Raw genomic sequence first — 21,821 nt, 5'->3', positions numbered from 1 at the left:
AGCAGCAACCACAACAGGTAACTAGCATTGCCACTGTAGCATTTCATTATCTTATGACAGTTCCCTCCCCCATTCTGCTGTTGCATAAACACAAGCAGCACACATAGTCATGGCTGTTTCTAGAGCAGTGCACTTTATTATTTATTTATTTGTTTACTTACTTACTTATTTATTTTTCATACTTCTAGACTGCCCTCCCCCGGCCAGGCCGGGTTTAGGGCGGGTTACAACATTAAAATTTTACAATATAACAATAAAAACTATGAAACCATAAAACCATTCCTTAATTTTAAAAAGATGGTGGCTGCATATATAAAGTGCCCACTGTAGCAAATGATGCTAACCACAGAACAACACTGCTCAAAACTGGGTCAGCTATCCACCCCAATAAGTTGATCATAGACTAAAAAAGGGGTGGGGTGGGGAGTCGGGAGGCCAGCACTGATCTCCCCTGCAGCTGCCCTCAACTGTAGGTCTGGTGGAATAGCTGTGTCTTACAGGCCCTGCAGAATTCTTTCAGGTCCTGCAGGGCCCTGATGTTACTAGGCAGAACATTCCACCAGGCTGGAGCCAGGGCCAAAAAGGCCCTGGCCCTAGTCGAGGACAGCCGCACACTCCTCGGGCCGGAGACCACCAACAAGTTATTATCAGCAAAGCAGTACCAGCCTAAGTAGAGATACAGACCTCTAAGCCCATTGACTTCAACAGACAGAGGGTTGGATCCTGTGACTCCCTTCAGGTTATCTGGATCCTGTGACTCCCTTCTATCAAGTCTTCCTCCAACAATGAGAGAGACTTACTTCAACAAATGAAGACTTTTATCTATCAGAGGAAGCCTTTCTCCATCAGAAAAAGTAATTCTCCATTGGAGAAAGTCTTTCTGCCTTGAAGGAAGAGTTAGCAGAAGGAATGTAACCCTTAGAAGAGCTTAGGATGGCAATATATATGGAAGTATAGCTTCGAATGGATATCCAACTTGGATCCCAGGTGAGATGAAAAATCAGAAACTGGAAGCATCTAAAATGGGATGTCGAAGCACAACTTGTAAAATGAGCTGGATATAAAAGAAAATGAATGGGAGAATATTACCTTAGTTGGAGAAAGATGTGGAATGAGACAAAGTGTTTTTTAAAAAAGGCACAAAGTGTTTTTTAAAAAAGGCAATCAACTTTGATAGGATGCATGCTAGGAAAATGGAGACTTGTCGAAGAAGAAATAGATGGGAAATTGGAAGCAACAGGGGCAAAAGGAAGATCTAGATACAATTATATAAAGTAATTTCAAGTAGAAAAAACAGTGGAGATATATGCAGACAAGACACAACAGAGTAGATAGCTATCAAAGATTGCTTTTCAAGAAAGTTTTAGTCTACAGACTGAAATACACAAAAGAGTACCTCTGAAAGGGAAGGGGATTTATCTCTGTTTTAAATTTACATAACATTTGAAAGAAGCATTTTATCCAAAATCTAAAACCATTATATGGGTCTAAGTTGCAAATATCCAGATTTATCAGAAGTCTTTTTAGGCAGCAATGCTGTCAATTTAATTTCTGTGGTCACATAATATTTTAATAAATCCATAGGTATACCAAAGACTGTTGTAAGATTTATTTATTTAATTTATACCCCGCCCTCCCCAGCACCAGGCTCAGAGAAGCTTCCAACAGGATGCATACAAAAATTCATAAAAATACATCAACATTAAAACATTGAACACAACTTTAAAACCATAACCAATTAACAAAGATGGCACCTAAAAAATCCCATAGATAATGCCTCCCCAAGGAGGCTGGTCCGAAGACTGGTAGGCAATGGCAGTGGAGATGGAGAAGGCCCAGGAAAAAGGAATGAGTAGGAAAATAGGGAAAGAAGGGAAGGGAGGGAAAGGAGGGCAGGAGTCAGAGGGAGGGACAGGGGGAAGGGAGGCCAGATGTCCACATACCTGTTGCTGCCCTCAACCATTTGCCTTGCAGAACATCTCTGTCTTGCATGCCCTGTGGAATTGGGCTAAGTCCCACAGGGAAGAGGTTTCATTCAACAGAGAGTTCTACCAGGCTGGGCCAGAGCCGAAAAAGCCCTGGCTCTGGTTGAGGACAGCTGGATGGTTCTAGGGCCAGGGACGACCAGCGGGTTCTCCAACGAGCGCAGTGCTCTCTGAGAGGAATACCAGGAGAGGCAGTCCTGCAGGTACGCTGGTCCTAGACCATTTAGAGCTTTAAAGGTCAGAACCTTGATCCTGATCCAGTACTCAATCTGGAGCCAGTGCATCTGGCGGAGCACAGGTTGTATGTAATGGAGTCCCCTTAAGGATCTGCGTTGCTGCATTCTGGACCAGCTGGAGTTTCTGGAGCAGCCTCAAGGGTAGCCCTGTGTAGAGCGAGTTACAGCAGTCCAGTCTAGAGGTGGCCATTGCATTCCTCCTCCATATGCTTGTATGATTCTTGTGCATTTTCCCAAAGCCTTTACTTCAATACTACCCATGCCATTCTTTAGGGACGGAGTACTTTCCTGCTTTAGCACTCAAGCAGGGGGAGCATGTTTGTCTAGCAGCTTAAACTTTAAAAGTTGTGAACACCCAGCAAAGCTACATTTTTTATGGATAGATTTTTAAAGTTTTATGTACCCACTTCTCTGTTGCTGTGGTGTCTCCCTCCAATGTAAAAGAAGAATCTTGTCGATTTCGCTTCCCTGCAGTTCAATAGCAGTGAACTGAAATTGACATTGGCAAAGCTGTGCAGGAAGTAGTTGCCCCTATCTATATTCTGCCTCCTGGGGACAGGATATCACAGTAACAGAGACTACTGTATGGATAGTGCAAATTAAAACTAATTTTGGTTGGGGTTATGCTAACTACTGTATGGATCATGCAAATTAAAATTAATTTTGGTTGGGGGTATGCTAACTACTGTATGGATCGTGCAAATTAAAATTAATTTTGGTTAGTGGTATGCTTACCCCAATCTTATGGATAAGCCCTAAATTTGTTTTTATATACAGTTTTGGAAATCTACACTAAATTTACAGACTGGTTTTTTTTATTGCTTTTCTCTTCTTTTAGATTTGTAATTCCAGATGTACAAACTTGCATTCTATATCACTGTAATTTTAAAAGAAGAAATAAAAAATAAACAAATACAGATTTGCTGAACAGCAAAGCTACACATAGAATTTTGTTAAAATAAGTACAAAAAATGCTCTTATCTACCTTAGGAAGGCCTACAAACTTTACCACCAGTTCCCCTTCATTTCCTTCCTCATTTTCTCCCTCCTGGCTCTTCACGAAGCCTGCAAGAGTGTTAAAAAAGAAAATAAATGGCCAGCTGAAATTGTACAAATTAAACAAACAAAAAACCTGGCAGTCAAGGAAGGCTGCTAATTATTCCTTGTTTCAGACAAAGGAATGGAAAGCACCTGAGAATTTAAAAGATTTGACCCAGGAAGAAGAGAAAGAAGACGACTTGATTTTTATACCCCACTTTTCGCTACTTTTAAGGAGTCTCAAAGCAGCTTACAATTGTCTTCCCTTCCCTTCCCCACAACAGACACCGGCTGAAGTAGGTGGGGCTGAGAGAGTTCTGAGAGAGCTGTGACTAGCCCAAGGTCACCCAGCTGGCTTCATGTGTAGGACTGGGGAAACCAACCTGGTTCACCAGATTAGAGTCCGCTGCTCATGAGGAGTGGGGAATGAAACCTGGTTCTCCAGATTAGAGTCCACTGCCCTTAACCACTATACCACGCTGGCTTAGTACATTTGCAAATGGCCTTTCTGGGCCTTATTTCATTATTTCATTCCAACTCAGAAAGGCATTAGGAAGTGCTGTGCATGCATGGACTATGGGATAAGAACATGACAGCTCTTCCTACGCCACTCAAGATAGCACATTTTCTGAAATTCTAATTTAAGATTCTAACACATGGTTTCCATAGAAATGTATGCAAATCTATATATAGTCAAAGTATTTTTTCATGGAGCTGGGTTAATCAAGCTCTGTGGCATGAAAATAATGGGAAGAGTACAGTGGAAGCATACTACTTCTCTTTCAGGTCTGGCCTTGTGATAGGGGACTGCATAATCAGCACCTTTTGAGCACATCATCTCTCATGACATAAACACATCTCAAACTCAGAAATTCAGTAATAGTATTTACAGCACCAATATACAGTCTTGTTTCCAGAACTGTCCTAAGACAATGACCAGATCCTTCCAGTGGTATTGATTCTTGGTCTTCCAAGACCTTGACTAGTTTGATTGGCTCCAGTTCACAATTCAATTAACCTGCAGTACTCAAGATTTTAAGATGTTCAGCCCAAAGAAATAAAAAGAAATTATGGGCTGACCCGGTGAGTACGTGGCTATTTTCCCCCCATCTGAGTTTTGTGGCCATGGCAAATGGGGAGTATGTTTTTCATGAGAATAATTAACTGATTTTCTAGGCAGCTACAAACTTTGTTGATTGGGATGGAAGTACGTTGTGCAAAATCATGATTTAAGCATTTTGGAGACAAACAAAAGAGACATGGCCATCTATAAAATCTTTGTGGGAACTGGACATGAGCTGCCATAACATAAAATAGTCTGTGCCAACACAACGATATAAGGTGTGGTGTTAAGGGCTTACCTAGGATGTCACAAATACAGAGAACAGATTAACAGTGCAATCCTAAACTGAATTACACTCTTCTAAATCCATTGAAGGCAATAGGCTTAAAAGGGTGTAACATGGTTTAAGACTGCATTGTAACTCTCTGCCAGCTGCATATAGCTTATCTAACCAGACACTGTGTCTTGCCATTATGCTGTACAAAGGCGGGGGCAGAGCTGGAGGTGACTCATCTATGGGAGCATTATCTTTAAGCCTTTGTGTCATTGCGGAGCCTGGTATGTGCATACCTATGATCAAATATCTAACCACAACCTTTTAAAATGTATTTATCACACCTGTACCCTAATTTTCTTCTAAGAAACCAGGGGATTATGCAAGGCAGCCTCTGTTTTTAGCCTCACAATAATTCTGGGTGGTAGAGAGATAGAGAATTGTCCACAGCCTCCCAGAGTAGCAAGGCCTGTGGCAACTCTTAGCTCCTTGCCTGATTTGCCTGCCTACACATGTGTACAGATACATTTTTATTACTTCCAAATATTATAGATGTACGCTTCAAACATTCCTTAAAGATCATGATAAGTGAAGGAATCCTGATTTTAACACAGTATTTATTTGAATAACACCTGAATCCTTGGATCTGACATTGAAAAACCATTCAGTAAAGTACTTGTAAATTTAGAAGGGCTTTCTGTCAAATGTCAAGTGTACACCACAAACAAGAGATTGAAAAAATAGAGACATAATACGTCCTTCCACTAAATAGGTCATTCTCCTAAATAACCTAACCAATATTATGGCCTTCTATACAACAAAGAACAAAACAAGGGGAGAAACAGTACTTTCTAGGCAGCTGGAGTAGAACTCAATGAAGAATTTTGTTTGCGACTTTGTCTTAAGAGTGGCACTGCAGCGCATGAATTCAATCTGTCCAAGGGAATCTGTGTACTTGGCTTCTAGAAGAGGAGAAGACACTTGTTCAGATAAAAAGACAATTCATTTACAGAAAGATTTGTCAATAAACTAGATTCTTCTTTCAGTGTACACCCCACATATCCCTTTATAAGTATGAAGTAAAGCCACACAATGTTGCAGTATTTACTAACCATTCTTTGAGACAAATTGAGAAGTGACTGCAACTTCAAAAGTGGCAAAGACAGGACTGTGGTCACTTGTCATGATGTCACTGGTGCATCCTGCCAACCAGAGAGGAAAAGTCATCAGTTCTAAGGAGCTCTGTTCTTGACCCCACAAAAGCAATGTAATGGTCTGTCCTAATATCAAAACACAAGGCCCAAGGGAGTTTTGTCAAGGGACACTGAGAACTGGATGGATTGAAAAGCCACAATCCAAATAATTGCACACAGAAAGAAGAGACAAGGGCTTTAGAATATTGTCGAAGGCTTTCACGGTCAGAGTTCATTGGTTTTCGTAGGTTATCCGGACTGTGTAACCACGGTTACACAGCCCAGATAACCTACGAGAACCAAAGGGCTTTAGATTTGCACTGTTTGTTGAATAACAGTCCTCCAATGCTACATGCTTTTGATTCAGGGGAGATGGGATATCTGCACAAATAACTGCCATGGATACTCAGGCTCTTCTAGCTTAGAAGCAGATGTTCTCTAACAGTGTCCCCTGAATATGGGCTTGATCATAGCAAGGACATTTTGAATGTTAGGTTCAGCCTTTGAAATATGAAACACAGGAAGCTGCCTTATGTGCAATCAGCCCATTGGTCTTCCTTGCCCATTACTTTCTACTCTGATCGGCATTAGCTGTCCAGGGTGTCAGGCAGGTTCCTTTGTAAGCCAGTTGGGCTACTTTTACTTGGAAAGTATGGAGCGTGAACCTGGAATTGTAGACCTGCAAAGCACATGCTCTGCCACTGGGCTACACCCCTAATTACTAACTGAAGAATGCTGCTGAGTATTCTGTTTGAAGGCCCAGCACTCTCTTTTTATCAGTTAGGCACTGCTGGGAATCAAAATATTGTCTAGACCTTTTGGACCATCCTGCTACAAATGTAATGGTTTATGTATCCGCTATTGAGAACTTGGCAGTGAAAGGAGGTTTTACAGATTCTGTTCTGCTTGATTTCCGTTTAAACCTCTTTCACCACTATTTTCAATCTGTTATCTACCCACCATAAGACTGACACACCACATGCACCAGGGGATATGATTTCCAGAGCACTCGGTCACACCAGGATGGCAAATTGTATTTCATCTGCAAACAAAAAGAGGCTCAATATCAGGAATGCATCACTCTATTAGAAGGAAGATCTCTGTTGCTAAGAAAGTCACCAGGTTGCTCCCAATTATATTTTCCCTGTTGTATTATCTCTACAAAGAAGCAGTCCTGGCAAGAGAAACCATTTGAAACATCACAATAGGTCAGAAAATATGTCATACTCCTGTTGCTTTCTGCTTGGTGTAGACATAATTCTCCCGGGTGTTCCTTTCAAAGCGATAGGTTGGAGCAAAAGTTATTTCTTCTTCCTCTGAAACAGAGAGATGACTTGTTATTTTTTTTTAAATCCTTGATGGCCTAAAATCTAGAGCTGATAGTATTCAGTGAACAGTCAGCATGCTCTAAACTGCTCCACATTGTAGGCACTACTGTATTTTTAATTGTCAACATGTACTCTTACCATATCGACTGAGCAATCTCCTTTATGCCACTGCAGCCTGCCACAACACTAAAAAACCTTCATAGCCATGTGGTGAGTTGCCACACACACAAATGGTTTACCACACTGAGACAGCGGCTTTCAAGAGCAATTTAAGGCAACCGTAACATATGCATCAACCATCAGTGATCACTCCTTTTCAAGAGAGTTTTTTAATGGCCACAGAAAGGAATGGAAAAGGAATAGAAGTGAATGACTGCAGAGTTACAAGCAAAATTAATAATCTTACCAAACTGCAGAAACACCTTTTGATCCCTCCTCTCCATGAGGAGTTGGTCACAACTCAGCAACTCGGGGTACTGCTGTTGTTTGATCTTCTGGATGATATTCTCGGCTTCCTGAGAATTGGAAAATATCTTAATGTTAGATGTCCCACTCTTTTTTCCTCACCCATTAGTAAACAGCAGTCTAACATTTGTTGACATTAAAACCTGTTCTTAGCTCCAAGCACTTCTCACTTCTTCTGTTACAAACATGTAAGAGTTATTACACTGGAATACGACCTTAGCGGTATCATAGCAAAATACAGAACCCACCATACCAGGTGAAGAACTATCTTTAGGAGGTCTTTTGCAGAGCATTCCTATGCAGAGTCATAATAGTCTAGGCCCACTGGAATCAATGGGCTTATCCTGGAGTAAGTCTGCACAGGATCCACCCATTAAAAAGTTTTTCCCCTTCTTTCTTTCTAAGGAACACACACAAGTGTTTTTGCACTAATTCCACTGTTCTTTTGTTGTATTTTACACCTTCGTCAGTTCCCAGTGCTCTCCATCCATTTCCTTTTGGGTTTCCAGTTCCAGAAATCCTTAATCAACCTCAACCTCCTTTCAAAACTGCTCCCAAGAACATTACTTTCTTTTAGGTTTCTCTATACTTGCTTGCTTCGATTTCAGCAGCAGCAACCATAGCTATGTCTCTATCAGTGAGGCAGAGAAAATGCAAGTTTGTCTCCCACAGAAATGCCCTTCTAGTCTGCAAACACTTCTTATGTGTGTAAAGTGCCGTCAAGTCGCAGCCGACTTATGGCGACCCCTTTTGGGGTTTTCATGGCAAGAGACTAACAGAGGTGGTTTGCCAGTGCCTTCCTCTACACAGCAACCCTGGTATTCCTTGGTGGTCTCCCATCCAAATACTAACCAGGGCTGACCCCGCTTAGCTTCTGAGATCTGACGAGATCAGGCTAGGCTGGGCCATCCAGGTCAGGGCGCAAACACTTCTTACTACTTCTTTATTTTAATTACAGGGTGGAAGGCTGTATGGGTCTTTGCTTCTTTGAATGACAGCACACTTCCCTTCTCCCTTTATGTACCCCTTTTAAAAATGAATAAAAATATTTTAAAAAAACATTTTGAGGAGAACTGTTTTTGCTGGAGCAGGGCTGCACCTCAAACTCCCACCCTTAAGGTATTATGTGAGTGAAGGATCATGTGCAACTGCTGGATCAGAGCTAGTATAGCACCAATAATAAAAGCTCTGTTGCTTTGGGAATGGCTAGGCCCATGGCTAGGAAAGAACAGTATGCTGTTTATTTAGTAATACTGAGCTTTTCTCCCCAATAGGGACCAAAGCCTCTTACAACTTTGTTCTCCCTCCATTTTACCCTCGCAACAACAACCCTATGAACTTGGCTAGGTTGACAGAAAGAGAGTGACCGGCTTAAGGTCACCCAATGAGTTGCATGGCTAAGTTAGGATTTGAACCTGGGTTTCCCTGATACTAGGCCGACACTAGGGCTGCCAACTCCAGGTAATAGCTGGAGATCTCCTGCTATTACAACTGATCTCCAGCCAATAGAGACCAGTTCACCTGGAGAAAATGGCAGCTTTGGCAATTGGACTCTATGGCATTGAAGTCCCTATGGGGGATATTTTGTTCAAGGCTTGTTGTTCTCAAGTCCTCCATCCAGCTTTCATTGTCACTTTGGGTTATTCCATCTCATTTCTACACTTTCTTTATGAGATTTGGCAAAGAAAGCTGTAATTCAGAATGGTCCTGGTTCAGATCTTACCTCAGCCATGAACTCACCAAGATGTCAGTAGCCTCATGGCCTCCATCCTTACGTTTGCCACACAGCGGCTAATGATACTGGAATGACTTACAGGTTGTTGTATGGATTACCAAGACAATGTATGTGAAGCACTCTGAACATTAAAAAAAGCTCTGTATGAACACTATTATTGCTTATTAGGGAAGCAAAAGAGGTCCTCTAACCACTGGAGGCAACTCTAAGCGGTAGTTGAGGTCTCCCATCCAGAAGAGATGAGTAAAGCGATGAGTGATGTTAAATGGACTCAGCTTCTTATCACCCACTTGCAGAAAGCGCAGAATACTTGTGTAGTTCTGGTTTCGCCTAATAACAAAAAGAAAGATGTTCAATATGCCGTTTTATTGCAGTATCTCACCAAATAGTAGCAGCAGCAGCAGCAGCAAAAACAGGTACCTAGAGACAGCATATGTGTGTGGCAGGGTGGAGAGAATCAAGTGATGAGTCATAATTCAGGTCATGATTCATGATCAGGGAAGGATCAGGCATGATCCTTCCCAGCCTTGGATCTAGCTGCATCCCTAGCCTCACAAAGGTGATGGCTAGACCTCTGATGATTTCTGCAGTGACATTCCTTAGCTCTACTTCATCCAACACTGGCAGCTTGGGATCTGTATGTAAATGAGAAAAGTACAAGATTGGCTGCGGGACAAAATGGCCCTGGCTCACTCTGTTTTCCTTTTCCTTAATCCTGAAGGACAACTCTGCTTCCCTGACTTTACCCTATACAAATCAACGGCCTGATGAAATGGTGACTAGACCAGATGGCAGGCAGCTTCTGGTCTATTTGGTTTCAAGCTTTAGGAAATTAAAAGAAAATAACTGGTCTGCAAGAAGAAGAAGGCACACATTGCTAAACAAGAATGTATACAGAAAAAATTAAACACATTTTTTAAATGACTGGAAGAGAAAGAAGCCTTGTGCTATTTTAAAAAATCTTTTAAATGACTACCTGAATATTTCAACAAGTATATACACTGCCTTCACTGTATGATACACACACACACACACACACACACACATATCAATAAACTTAAAAACTGCTGTTGACATGTACCCATGTGATATTCACCATGAGTACTATATAACAGGTGCCCACAACACCTGTACATAATCAACAACAGAGGTGCTTATTGTGTAGCTAGGAGCCAGGCTGAATCCACATGGCGAGGATGCAGAGGCATGTACATTGGCATCAGAGCTTCTACAACAGAGTTTCTGCTCCTTTAATTACCATTTTCCCTGCTAATTACCATTTCCCTCCCACTGTGTGATCAGAGGGCTTTTGGGGGGCTTTTAAAATGGTAATCACTAAAGCATTATAGTGTTATAGTGCTATAGGGGTTAAATACTCCTCCAGTGGCACACTGGAGAAAATGGCCACATAAAGTATAAATGGTGCCAATGCAGGTCAGACCTTCGTGTCCAGAGAGTGAGTACCATTTATGGGCTGTGCTCCTCCCAAAATGATTGCAGACAAGGAGGTTTGGGAAAGAGCATGCTGAGAATGGGGAAAGATGAATGGAGTACTATTACAGGATGATGATGTGTGGATGCTCCCCCCTCCCCAAAAGGTACTCCAGTTTGGAAGCCAAAGCAAAGAAAAACATCAAGTTTTGTCTAGAAAAACTAGGAAGCAACCCTATTTTTGTTTCCCATATGTACCCATAATACAGCTTACATTTGTACAAAACTTGCAAAACCAATTAGACGTAAGCCCATAGCAGCATGAGTGTGCATGTACTCTCTCTTGCTCACTTGCTCACACGCGCGCGCGCGCGCGCACACACACACACAATGAATGTTTGTTTCTTGATCTATGGCAGGTCTGTAATATTGTTTCAAAGTATCTGAAAAGTTATCATGTCTACACAATCCAAGGTTCTTGAAACAGCAAGACTGCCCTCAATCTTTGCTTGAGTGGGTCAAAAGTGGCAACCAAAATTATACTGCACAGGTATATATGTGTGAGTGCATGCACACATATTGATTTGCTTGTATATTCTGATTGGAAAACATGATGATGTTCCATACGATGGCAAAGGGAGAAGTAATCAGGAATGTTATCTGCCCTTAGAGATACTGCATTAAATTATGTCTGTGTGGAAAACAGGCACACATGCAATATAAAAGAACAGCATAGTGCCCAGTAGGGACCACCCTGAAAGCAATGAGGATGCATGGGGGGACAGAAGAAAGACCCTGCAGCATTGTGTTGCCATGGGAATTTTTAACTGCTGCAGGAAGCTAAATTGGGATATATGGGGGAAAGGAAAAGAACTGTAATTTTGCACAACTCTCATTTCCTCTGATTTTACATCTGTATGTGATTTTCATTTCTGAAGACCACACCATACAGAAGATTATATATCTAAAAAATAACAAAACAAACAATACAACAAATAATTAAAGCCCCTCTACCATAGTTCTCCTGGAATGTTAGTAAATGAACGATGGCAACAACAAAACTTTTTTTTACCTATTCTGTTTTTTAAATTAAGAGATTTTATAATGGTAGCTGCCAAAACAAGATGTGTGAGTGTGTGAGAGGCTGCAGATACTAGTGGAAAGATGCTGTGTACCAGGTCTAGTATTCCTCTCTTGACCTGCCTCTTAAGGCAAGTTTAAGGTCCCTGTGCACCCAGGCCAAGCTTTGATATCTTTGCTTACATCGTAGAGTAGACTACAACCTTGCATCAAATCCTGCTGGGCCAGGATAAAGAACCCCTGCCCACTGGCACATGAGTAGCTTTTTGAATATGTTCCATGTGCTCCATATTCCACAGAGACTTCCTAAGAATGCAGTTCAGCTTAGCTTCCATTTCCTGATGCCTAGATAGCACTTATCTGGGTCCCACCATGCATCCAATGTCTCCTGCACACAGCACTCCCATTCTTGTAGATATAAAAATCATCATTCTCTACGGCAGAAAGAAAGAGTAAAGAAAGAAAGAAAAATCCTTGGTAGCTAGTTGAACCTATTCTTCTTTGAGGAAGATAAAAGAATTATACCTACTCTCTGAGCATACCTTCCTGCCCATGTTACCTGCCCACTTCCCAAGTAGGGTTGTCAACTCCAGATTGGGAAATACCTGGAGATTTTGGGGGGTGGAACCTGATGAGGGTGGGGTTTGGGGAGGGGAGGGACTTCAGTGGGATATAATGCCATAGAGTCCACCTTCCAAAGCAGCCATTTTCTCCAGGTGAACTGATCTCAGTCGCCTGAAGATCAGTTGTAACAGCAGGAGATCTCCAGTCACCACCTGGAGGTTGGCAACCCTCTAGAAAGGCCAAGATCAGTCATCCGACTTGGAGAGGTACTGATAAAGAGGCTCTTATCAGCCACAAGACAACTCTGCCTCATGGTCCTCAGAAAGGCAATAATTATTCTTACCTGTGTTTCTTTTCACTTCCTGAAGTCAGATGGCTGTTCACAAAACCAAATGAGGTTCCATTAAACATGAATGACACCCCCACAGCTCCTTTATTGCCTGATTTGGGGGGGGGGACAAAACAAAAAGCAAAGATATCAAGAAATCAATCCACCCCCAGCCTAAGACAATAAAGAACAAAACACTTCTTAAGTGGCATGGAGGATGCGGAGGAGAGAGATTCAGAACAGGAGAAATTAACATATGTAATACAGAGTACTATGGAAGATTTTCTTCAAGAAACTTAGAAAGGAGAAGTGAAAGCTAAATTTCCCTTTGCTATCTGTCCTTCCTGTTAAGGCTTTATTAGCAGATGGAAAAACCTCTGTTTTCATTGGTGGGCCAGTACTGCCACCCTGGACCACCTGGCAGACAAGAGCTGCATGTTCATATCAGGTCCAGTGGGTGCAGCAGTGTCTCATTCGGACCATGACCATGTCGTGTGTGGAATAAGGCCATCAGCTCCCCCACCCAGTGATATGTTTGTGACCTGAGGGGGTGCTATTTGGTCCTCTTGGGAAACCCACATATATCCCAGTGTACATGTGTATCCCCATGCACTAAATAATGCCCCCTTCAGAACTTTTGAGGTGAGAAAAATGAGGGAGGAGGCTGAAGCAACTTCCCCCTTTGTGCCACGGTACCAATCCAAATCAGGCACCACACATCACGTGGGAACTGAAAAGAACCTGCAATTCACATTTGACTGTTACACAGGTGAGGACTCCAGACCCAGCCTGTGCATTCTTTGTTAACATGTGAATCAACCCATAAAAGTCCATTGAGTTCAAGGGATGTAGAAGGGTATAATTCTGCTTCGGACTGCACTGTCGTTCTATGAGCTTGCTAAACAAGCCCAAACAGAACAATGTTAAAAAGATGCTTGGGCTCTCATGCATCTCCAAAGAGAGAGGGTTCCATAGCTGTGAAGTGGCCAATGAGGATGACTCTCTGTATTTGTTACCTCTGGAGATTGTGATAGGATCATCTGTTAGGTATGTTTCGTCCAAACCTTACCCAATCTGTTTGCAATTCCTGTCTTCACATTGTCTATGCAGAGGTGGCTTATGCGATGCTCATGTTCTGGCTTGGCCAGGACAACAATCCTGATGTTCCAGAGGGTATGGATTGCTATCTGATCAGGAAACAAGAAATCAGCTGTCATGTACTTCCATGTGGCTGAGCTATGATATAGCCTAGATTTATGATATCTGTACTATAACAAGTAGAGTCCTAGTCCTGTACTAAATCCACAATATGCTTCTAGTTTTAAATGTTCTCTAGGAATGAATCCGCCAAATGTCTACTGATATTTCATTGTGTACATAAACAAACTATGGAATGGAAACTGATGTGTGTGTGTGTGTGTGTGTGTGTATGCAGGATGTTTCCTGATCTTCTATGCACCATACATACTCATAAGTGGAACCAGGTTGATTCATGTGAAGAATTGTGTTATCTCCATAATACTGAAACTGCATTTTAATGCTATAAATTATGGATGGCATCAGCAACCTTGACCATTGCTATTCATTGTCAATTACTACTTATATAAGAAGTAGCCCACGCTGACAGTGCATAATATAGCTGGTATGCACAATATCTTTCAGAAACATCCACATCTTCTTTCAAGAAATGTTTTTTCTTTGAGCTTTCAGCATCAGCAGAAAAAAAATTCCTTACCACTTTAAAGCTGATGCTGGTAATCTCCTGCAAGGATTGTCTTAGGATTTCTTGCCATTCTCTGTCTCCCAGGGAATCTTCCTGTGTTCCGATTACATAGATATCATGTGGAATATAGTCAGCTGTGTCATCTCGGGTCTTCCCCTGCCCCTTGGAGAGAAACCAGGAGGTGATCTTCTTTGGAGGAGGAGCGTCACCTGGATTGGCAAATCCAAAACCAAAATGAACTCATCAAATTTTACATCAACCCTGAAGATACCTGCTTCTGCATGTACAGAATTCTAGATGTGTAGAAATAACTTTTGTTGTTTTCAAGAGTTACTGATAACTGTTCACATTTCATCTCTTGAAAAATAGAAACCTAATGGACAGGTTTCCTGACAGACCTTCCTTTTTTGAAGGAAGCTCCTGTGCCTCTAACAGAGGCAAGTGGGACAGCTTTTACATAACGGAATGACATGAAGCTGTCCCTGTTGAATTCTCAGTCACACAAAGGCTTATCGCACCAACAATTTACATCATGTTATCATCGTGTTCGGTGTGTGTGTTTTGGATGCGTATTCTTCATTTCCGATCGCACAGTGCCTGTTAAGACTGTTCCCAAGACTGTTTATCGTCATATCATCATATCGAAAGGAGGAGTGTGGGGGAGCACTGCGTCATGTCTACATTGCTGATGCTTCCCTGCCTCCCCGCCCCTTTTCCCCCCCCACGCATGCACAATATCATTGATCCGAAGGAGCGTTGTACGCCATTAAGAATTGCCTCATTTGCACGGCAGGGAAACCCTAATCACAACCTATGCAGGCATTCCCCCCCCCAAAAAACAAAATGAGCCGTTCCTTGCACGGTGGTAATCACAGAGCTGCCGTCTTTTCGGGCGTTGGTCCAACAATCTTGCATTTTTTCGTTGGGACGAGCACATTAAAAAAAAATTTTTTGAGAGCAGGGAGGCACGCTCTCAAAGGGAGGAACAGAGCCCTGACTTGTGTGTGTGCGTGGGCGCTCTCTCTATCCCTCAGTCTCTCTCCCTTCCTCCTGCTTCCCCCTCCCCCCATCTGCCGCTCGCAGCAATTTCGCTACTTTTCCAGCCCTCGCCCTCCTCTGCATTCCTTCCCCCTCAAGTCCACGAACCGTTTACAAAATCCACTTCAAGGACATTCCATATGAGGGAAATGTTTGATTGGGACCCTGCACAAATAACAATGGTTGATCTAATGTTCCAACATTCCCATGTTCCTTTGTAAGACCACAAGCACTTGGGGGGGGATTAAGTAACAATAATGATTGGTGGATGCAAACAGGAGGGGAGGGGAAGGTGGTATGGGAGGAGAAAGGCTTTTCATTGGGTGTTGCAAAAAGAGGGGAGGAGAACTGAATAGCATATGTAACTGAACGCACCCCTTGGATTGCCGGTTTTCAAACGACATAACGAAATACATCATGGTATAGGCATTTTGGGGGAAAACAGATGTCTGGCGCTTCCAAAGCATTTCCAAGCAGAAATGGGAGGTCTGAGGTGCGATCTAACCTGGATAACACGTTTTTTTAAACATAGTATATACTGAGTGCGTTAGGCCCCACAGTTTTTAAAACACAAAACATTTTCAGGAAAGGAATCAAAATCATAGATGAATCTGCCTATCTGATGATTCTTTTGGGAGTGAGCTTAAGGGCTCTTTGTCCTTGGCACTTAGTCTATGGCTTGCAGCCTGGGCCTAGGTTAGCCAGCCCAGCGAATCAGGACTCACCCACAATGTGTTTATTTTCTTTCTTTCTTACATTTATTTGGACTGTACTGAGTAAAATTGGTTGTGTCGATCCAAAGATATGCCTAGTCTCTCATCTTTCTTTTTTGCTGTAAAAACGTATTGGGTTAGATCCAGATTAAGTTTTCTACTAAGGAAGGGGTGTGGTAATTTCCACTGACTGAAGGGCCTTGCATGAACAGCAAATTTAGTCTGGAGCCAATCCATTGAGTCCAAAGTTGGAGAAATTGGAACAGCAAGTCTTGGGCACATAATGGAAAGTTATACCCATGTTCCAGGTCCCAATGAAGACGGTGATCATGTCAGGCTCTGGTTGTTCAGAATGCTTATTCTTCATTTGCTGCAGAAGCTGGCAGAAGCCTTCTCTCTTCTGAAAACAGAGGAGCAAAGAAAAGGAAACGTAGATGCTAATGAGCAAATCCCTTCGCTTGTTACACAGAGGCTGGTGGAAAATAGTTTCCACACAATGGCATGCTATGCAACTATGACTTTGAAATGCTGGTGTGGAACCTCTCCATATAAGCCAGTCATATCATGGAGGAGGCTTTCAAATGTTGCAGAACCTTTTCTGTCAGTTTACCCATTTGTTTAACATTTGAGTTTTCTGTTTATTATGAAGCTAGTGAATAGGCTAAATATGGCTAGATATGAAAACATTTAGGTACAAATTAGCTGTAGTCCTTTCTCTGCAAACAGCTACTTCAGCGATGCCAAGAATGAAGATTGCTGAAACATTCTTTGCTAAATAGCTCCAGAGCTGAAGCTTGCCTTTACCTTCTTTAATCCGTTACAATGAATGACCTAACCTGCCACTTTTCTTGTACCCATCGTTGCAGATTAACAGAACCACTACTGTCAGTGTGCTGTTGCGGTGGTCTTTGTCAAGACTCTTTTGAGTTTGCAAGATGTGCCCTGAATATATCCCTACTTCATTTTCACACAGCAGTTGAAAATCTTTTTTTAAACACCTTAAATTTGTGCAAAAGCACAGACATAGTTCTGATTTAAATGTGACACTGGCAGGACAGAAGAACTTATTTCTGTGACTTTGCCCCATGTCCAGAATCTCATTAAAACTGGGCCCACTGTGCATGTCTGCACCTCTCATGCAAGGGGCTACTAGCATGCCAGTGTATCATCCATCTCTAGCATGTCAGCATTGTGCGTCCAGCTGTTTTGTCCATATAGCAGCTCTGCTTAAATGAGATGCACGGCATATGCAAAGTTGCTCAGGTAATCTTTCCGCCTGCTGGAAAATAGCCTCACAAAGATGCCCACATTTCTCTTCAGGAAGTAACATCTTGAAATATATTGTCACAAACCCTCCAAGCTCTAACCAAACTTGGAAGGATAACCAAATCAAAGGCCTCATGAACTGGCCCTTTGTGTATCCTGTGATACAATGAGATAGTCAGTGATAACCTCAGACTTGGAATAATTGTGGTTTACATTGTGGGAAATTTACCTTGGAGTCAGCAAATACATATTCTTTTCTCTGTGTTTTCTCTTTTTCTGTCTCCAGGACAATCACCAGCTTGTTAGGGAACTTCTGAGACTTGATGAGCTGTAGAACTAAATAGAGGTGAGAGGAAACCAGTTTAGGTGGCACAAATTTTGAATTTGTGAGGACCAGTGTTTACAAATATCTGTTCATATAAATTACCAAGTTTTATATGAACAGATATCCGTAAATACTGGTCCTCACAAATTCAAAATTTCTTACCGACGCATGAACCCCCATTCTCATATATAAGCCTCCTGGTCTATGATAAATGAAGCTAGAGTAACAAACAAACTTGACAGCAACTCAAGACTGAGCCTGGAGGGGTAAGCCTGTTTTGGCTGAAGCCTCTCTGTTTCTAGAACAGTTTCTGCTCATTAAACTTGGGAGAAACCCAATCAGAAGAAATCCTGACTTCTACTGCTCAAAATGTCTACATGTCACTTTACCTTTTCCTCATTGTGATATGAGGGCGTGAAAGAGTCCCTGATTTATAAAAGTCAACTTGGTTATTAGGAACAGCACTGATGTGTATATCCCCCAAATCAGCAGAAGGGAGAGTCAATGAGCTCCTGCATTTCAGCACAGGAATCAATTCATATTCCAGACTCCCAGCAATTAGAAATAAAACAACACAGACAGGCTTCTAGCAAGGTAGCCTCTAGATGACCACATTATTAGCAAATGTTTTACTTATAAATAGCTGCTGATTTCTTGGGAATTATGTGCTGAAAGACATTGATTCCTGTATCCTGTCAGTATGTTACAAGCTTGGAGGACAATTTGGACACTCATTGTTCCTAATATTATAAGGTGAGGAGGTAGAGTTAAAAAAACATTAATTTAATAGAATAAAATAAACTGACAGCCATGATGACTACTTTTTGTCATTGCTGGTGTTGCCCCAAGTTTTTACCAAGTCTGTTTATCCACCTTCATATTGTTCATATCACTCTTCACTATAAAATATTATGTAACCTGAGGCTTGCTCAAGGGACATGTCCTTGTGGTGGAGTGGGGAAAAGTTTGGGCCCCAGGTTTACACGTCATTTCCTTCACCGTAGGGAGAAAGTTTTAAATGAACCAGGAAATCATTCAGTTGTTCAAACAGGTATTTCTCTACTATTGCAACAGCATTACTACATGGCAGCCCTACGAATTTCTATAATCACTTGCTTAAAACAACATTGAGGCTGAATGAATGTTGTAATTTAATGAGCAGATCTGTTGGCTCTTCATAGGGACAAACCATGCTTGTCTAGCTCAGGCTTCTACTTTTTGTCCTTGTTTTTTTAGCTAAAAGCAGTCTGAGGAAATGTACTTCTTAGACATGGCAACAAGAGGATGCTTCTCTGATCATAATAGGGCACTTGTAATCCAACCTGACACTAGGATTGCCAGGTCCCCCGCCGCCGCCAGCGGGAGGTTTTGGGGGCAGAGCTTGAGGAAGGCAGGGTTTGGAGAGGGGAGGGACTTCAATGCCATAGTGTCCAATTACCAAAGCGGCCATTTTCTCCAGGTGAACTGATCTCGATTGGCTGGAGATCATTGGTAATAGAAGGAGATCTCCAGCTAGTACCTGGAAGTTGGCAACCCTACCTGACACAAACCCCTGTAAATGGAATTACCTATCCAGAGGATGTGCTTATAAAAAAAAACTGGACCATTTTGGAGGGGTCTCTTCCAACCATACTCCCTGTGTGAGTAGACTTTCGGAAATGCTTCCATTTTTATCTTTCACAACTGGTTCTGAGTCAAGAGACACAGATTTTCCCATTTCACTTAAAACTATCTCCTCCTTACAGGAAGAAAGTTTAATTATGGCTAGTCCTTGCATGGATTTCTGCTCCCGTTTTCAATCCTTCAACGCATCTTATATAACAGCTGTTGACAAATGGGTTCTGTGGGATGTGCATTTTAGAGTATTTTTAGTAGGGGAATGCCTATTTAATATTAATTTTCTTCAGAAAAGACATAGTTGGCTAGAACAAAAGGGTTCAGGAGTAGCCAGGCTACTAAACAGGACATCACAGTGTTGTAAGCACTTTTCTTGGCAGTTCTGCCTTCTCCTCATGTTACATGACCTATTTATGATTTATGAAACTAAGAGGTGTGGTGAAATGGAGGCATACATTCAGCAGAAATAACATGCAGGTATATTCGAGAAGGGAGCTTCCACCCTGGGTGATATTTACAGCTTGAAAGCAGGGTTAATATAAGCAAGATAAAATAAGAAAAAATATTGCCACTATGCCTGGATTCATCCAGTCCCTATGGATTTCCCAAAATAAGTCTGTCCTCCCTTTTTTCCTAAGGCGACCACAATTTAACCTCCTGTTCCTGAGAGGGAGATGAAAGATAAACCAGTGCTGAAAATAATTTTTTTTCCATCTGCACTGGCAGCAACTATTGCTAGTAACCTAACTGAAAAGAGAATGCTTTCTCAGCTAAGCTTGGGTGAATACAAATGACCGCCTTATCATGTGGGAATTGTGAGGAAGTTTGCTGTGTTCTTAAATGTATGTTGAAGTGCTGCAATATATACAACTGTGTCCAGTTTTCTAATAGTCTGCCGTTGCTGCTGCTTCACCCCCAATCACTGCCTCATTCTGTTGCTATGGTGTGAAGACATTAACTCTACCTATCCGTCCATTTTGTCACGACTTCCTTTTTCTTTGTATGCAGAAGTAGATACATGGAAGTTTAAAACAAGGCCCCATTGAATGTAATTTAAATCAGCCATGTAAATTATCTTTACTCAAGAGCATCTTGCTTTAAAAAAAAAATAACGCTGTCTCATTTCGGTGAACATGTGCATCACCTCAATGAAATGAAAAAAATTACAAAAAAGGCCCCCAAAGGTTCATTTAAAAAACTCTTTTAAAATTTCTTTTTACAGCTTCACAAAAATAGCAAAAGTTTAAATTTTTCAAGGTATATAAACAGTATTCTTTATGGTGAAGAAGAGCCCCATGGCGCAGAGTGGTAAGCTGCAATATTGCAGTCCAAGCTCTGCTCCTGACCTAAGTTCGATCCCGACAGAAGTCGGTTTCAGGTAACCAGCTCAAGGCTGACTCAGCCTTCCATCCTTCCAAGGTCAGTAAAATGAGTACCCAGCTTGCTGGGGGTAAGGGGAAGATGACTGGGGAAGGCACTGGCAAACCACCCCGTAAACAAAGTCTGCCTAGAAAATGTCGGGATGTGACGTCACCCCATGGGTCAGGAATGACCTGGTGCTTGCACAGGGGACCTTTACCTTTTTATGATGAAATCTGAAAATCATCGATAAAAACAGGAAAGACAAAGGTTTGGATCCTGCTGAAAATGCCCGCGGAAATGCTGCTCCTGGGGGACAAGGGACCCCTAGGAACAGTATGACGGGGGAGATGGAAGTGTTGTTATTGTTGTTTGTTTGGGTAATGGTTTTCTGTTTGGAACATTAATTTTAATTTTTTTTAAGTCTGTAACGAGAAGGAGGAAATTAAAATGATTGGTAGGCCCAACCGATTCTTTAAAGGAAGGCTTGAAACTCTGCTGTTCAGGGAGTAACTTCAGGGCTGGTGCCAGTGAACCCTGAGGTGGGGCAGCTGCCAGAGTCCAGGGCTTCTAGTGGGGCCCACTGCTGCCAACCTCCCACCTGCACACGTCCCTGCCCCCTACCTACATGCCTTTCTCTGCCCATGCTCTTGAGTGCACCTGTGTTCTTGGCTGCATGTGCTGCCAAGCATTGTTGGGGAATGTGTGAACAGGTGGCTGTGAGCACAGGCAATGGCAGGGTTTGCAAGCTGGTAGGGGAAGGATGCATAGGCAGATGGTGGGGCACATGGATTGGAAGGCTGGAAGGCAATAATGAGCAGGTGGTCTGGTAATGGGCAAAGAAGGGCAGGAGGGCCCCTGGGCACTCTCTGCTGAGGACCCCCAACACCTGGAAATGGGCATGCATAATTTCCCCACTCAGTGTAACCAGCCACAGATTAACAGTACAGACCATGTAGGAAATATGACTGTTGGGTATTCAAGCACACGGGAATTTTGTCAGTTGGTAAAGCCCGCCATCTTTACCCCATATAAGAATGCATGGTAGAAAAAAGTTGCA

General features: G+C 42.2%; 1 protein-coding gene across 1 annotated transcript in view; it reads right to left on the bottom strand.

The window, feature by feature from the left end:
• The window catches only part of INPP5D (inositol polyphosphate-5-phosphatase D), a 77,828-nt gene that overhangs the window by 10,628 nt on the left and 45,379 nt on the right, over nt 1–21,821 (bottom strand). Inside the window, 12 exon segments of the mRNA XM_056849701.1 lie at nt 3,207–3,286; nt 5,445–5,558; nt 5,709–5,798; nt 6,750–6,831; nt 7,017–7,105; nt 7,524–7,632; nt 9,509–9,647; nt 12,736–12,832; nt 13,790–13,907; nt 14,456–14,652; nt 16,492–16,594; nt 17,690–17,796. Coding sequence (XP_056705679.1) covers nt 3,207–3,286; nt 5,445–5,558; nt 5,709–5,798; nt 6,750–6,831; nt 7,017–7,105; nt 7,524–7,632; nt 9,509–9,647; nt 12,736–12,832; nt 13,790–13,907; nt 14,456–14,652; nt 16,492–16,594; nt 17,690–17,796 — 1,325 coding nt within the window.

The sequence above is a fragment of the Euleptes europaea genome, chromosome 5 (genome assembly GCF_029931775.1).
Source record: "Euleptes europaea isolate rEulEur1 chromosome 5, rEulEur1.hap1, whole genome shotgun sequence".
NCBI lineage: Eukaryota > Metazoa > Chordata > Lepidosauria > Squamata > Sphaerodactylidae > Euleptes > Euleptes europaea.
This window is presented reverse-complemented; position numbering and strand designations above follow the sequence as displayed.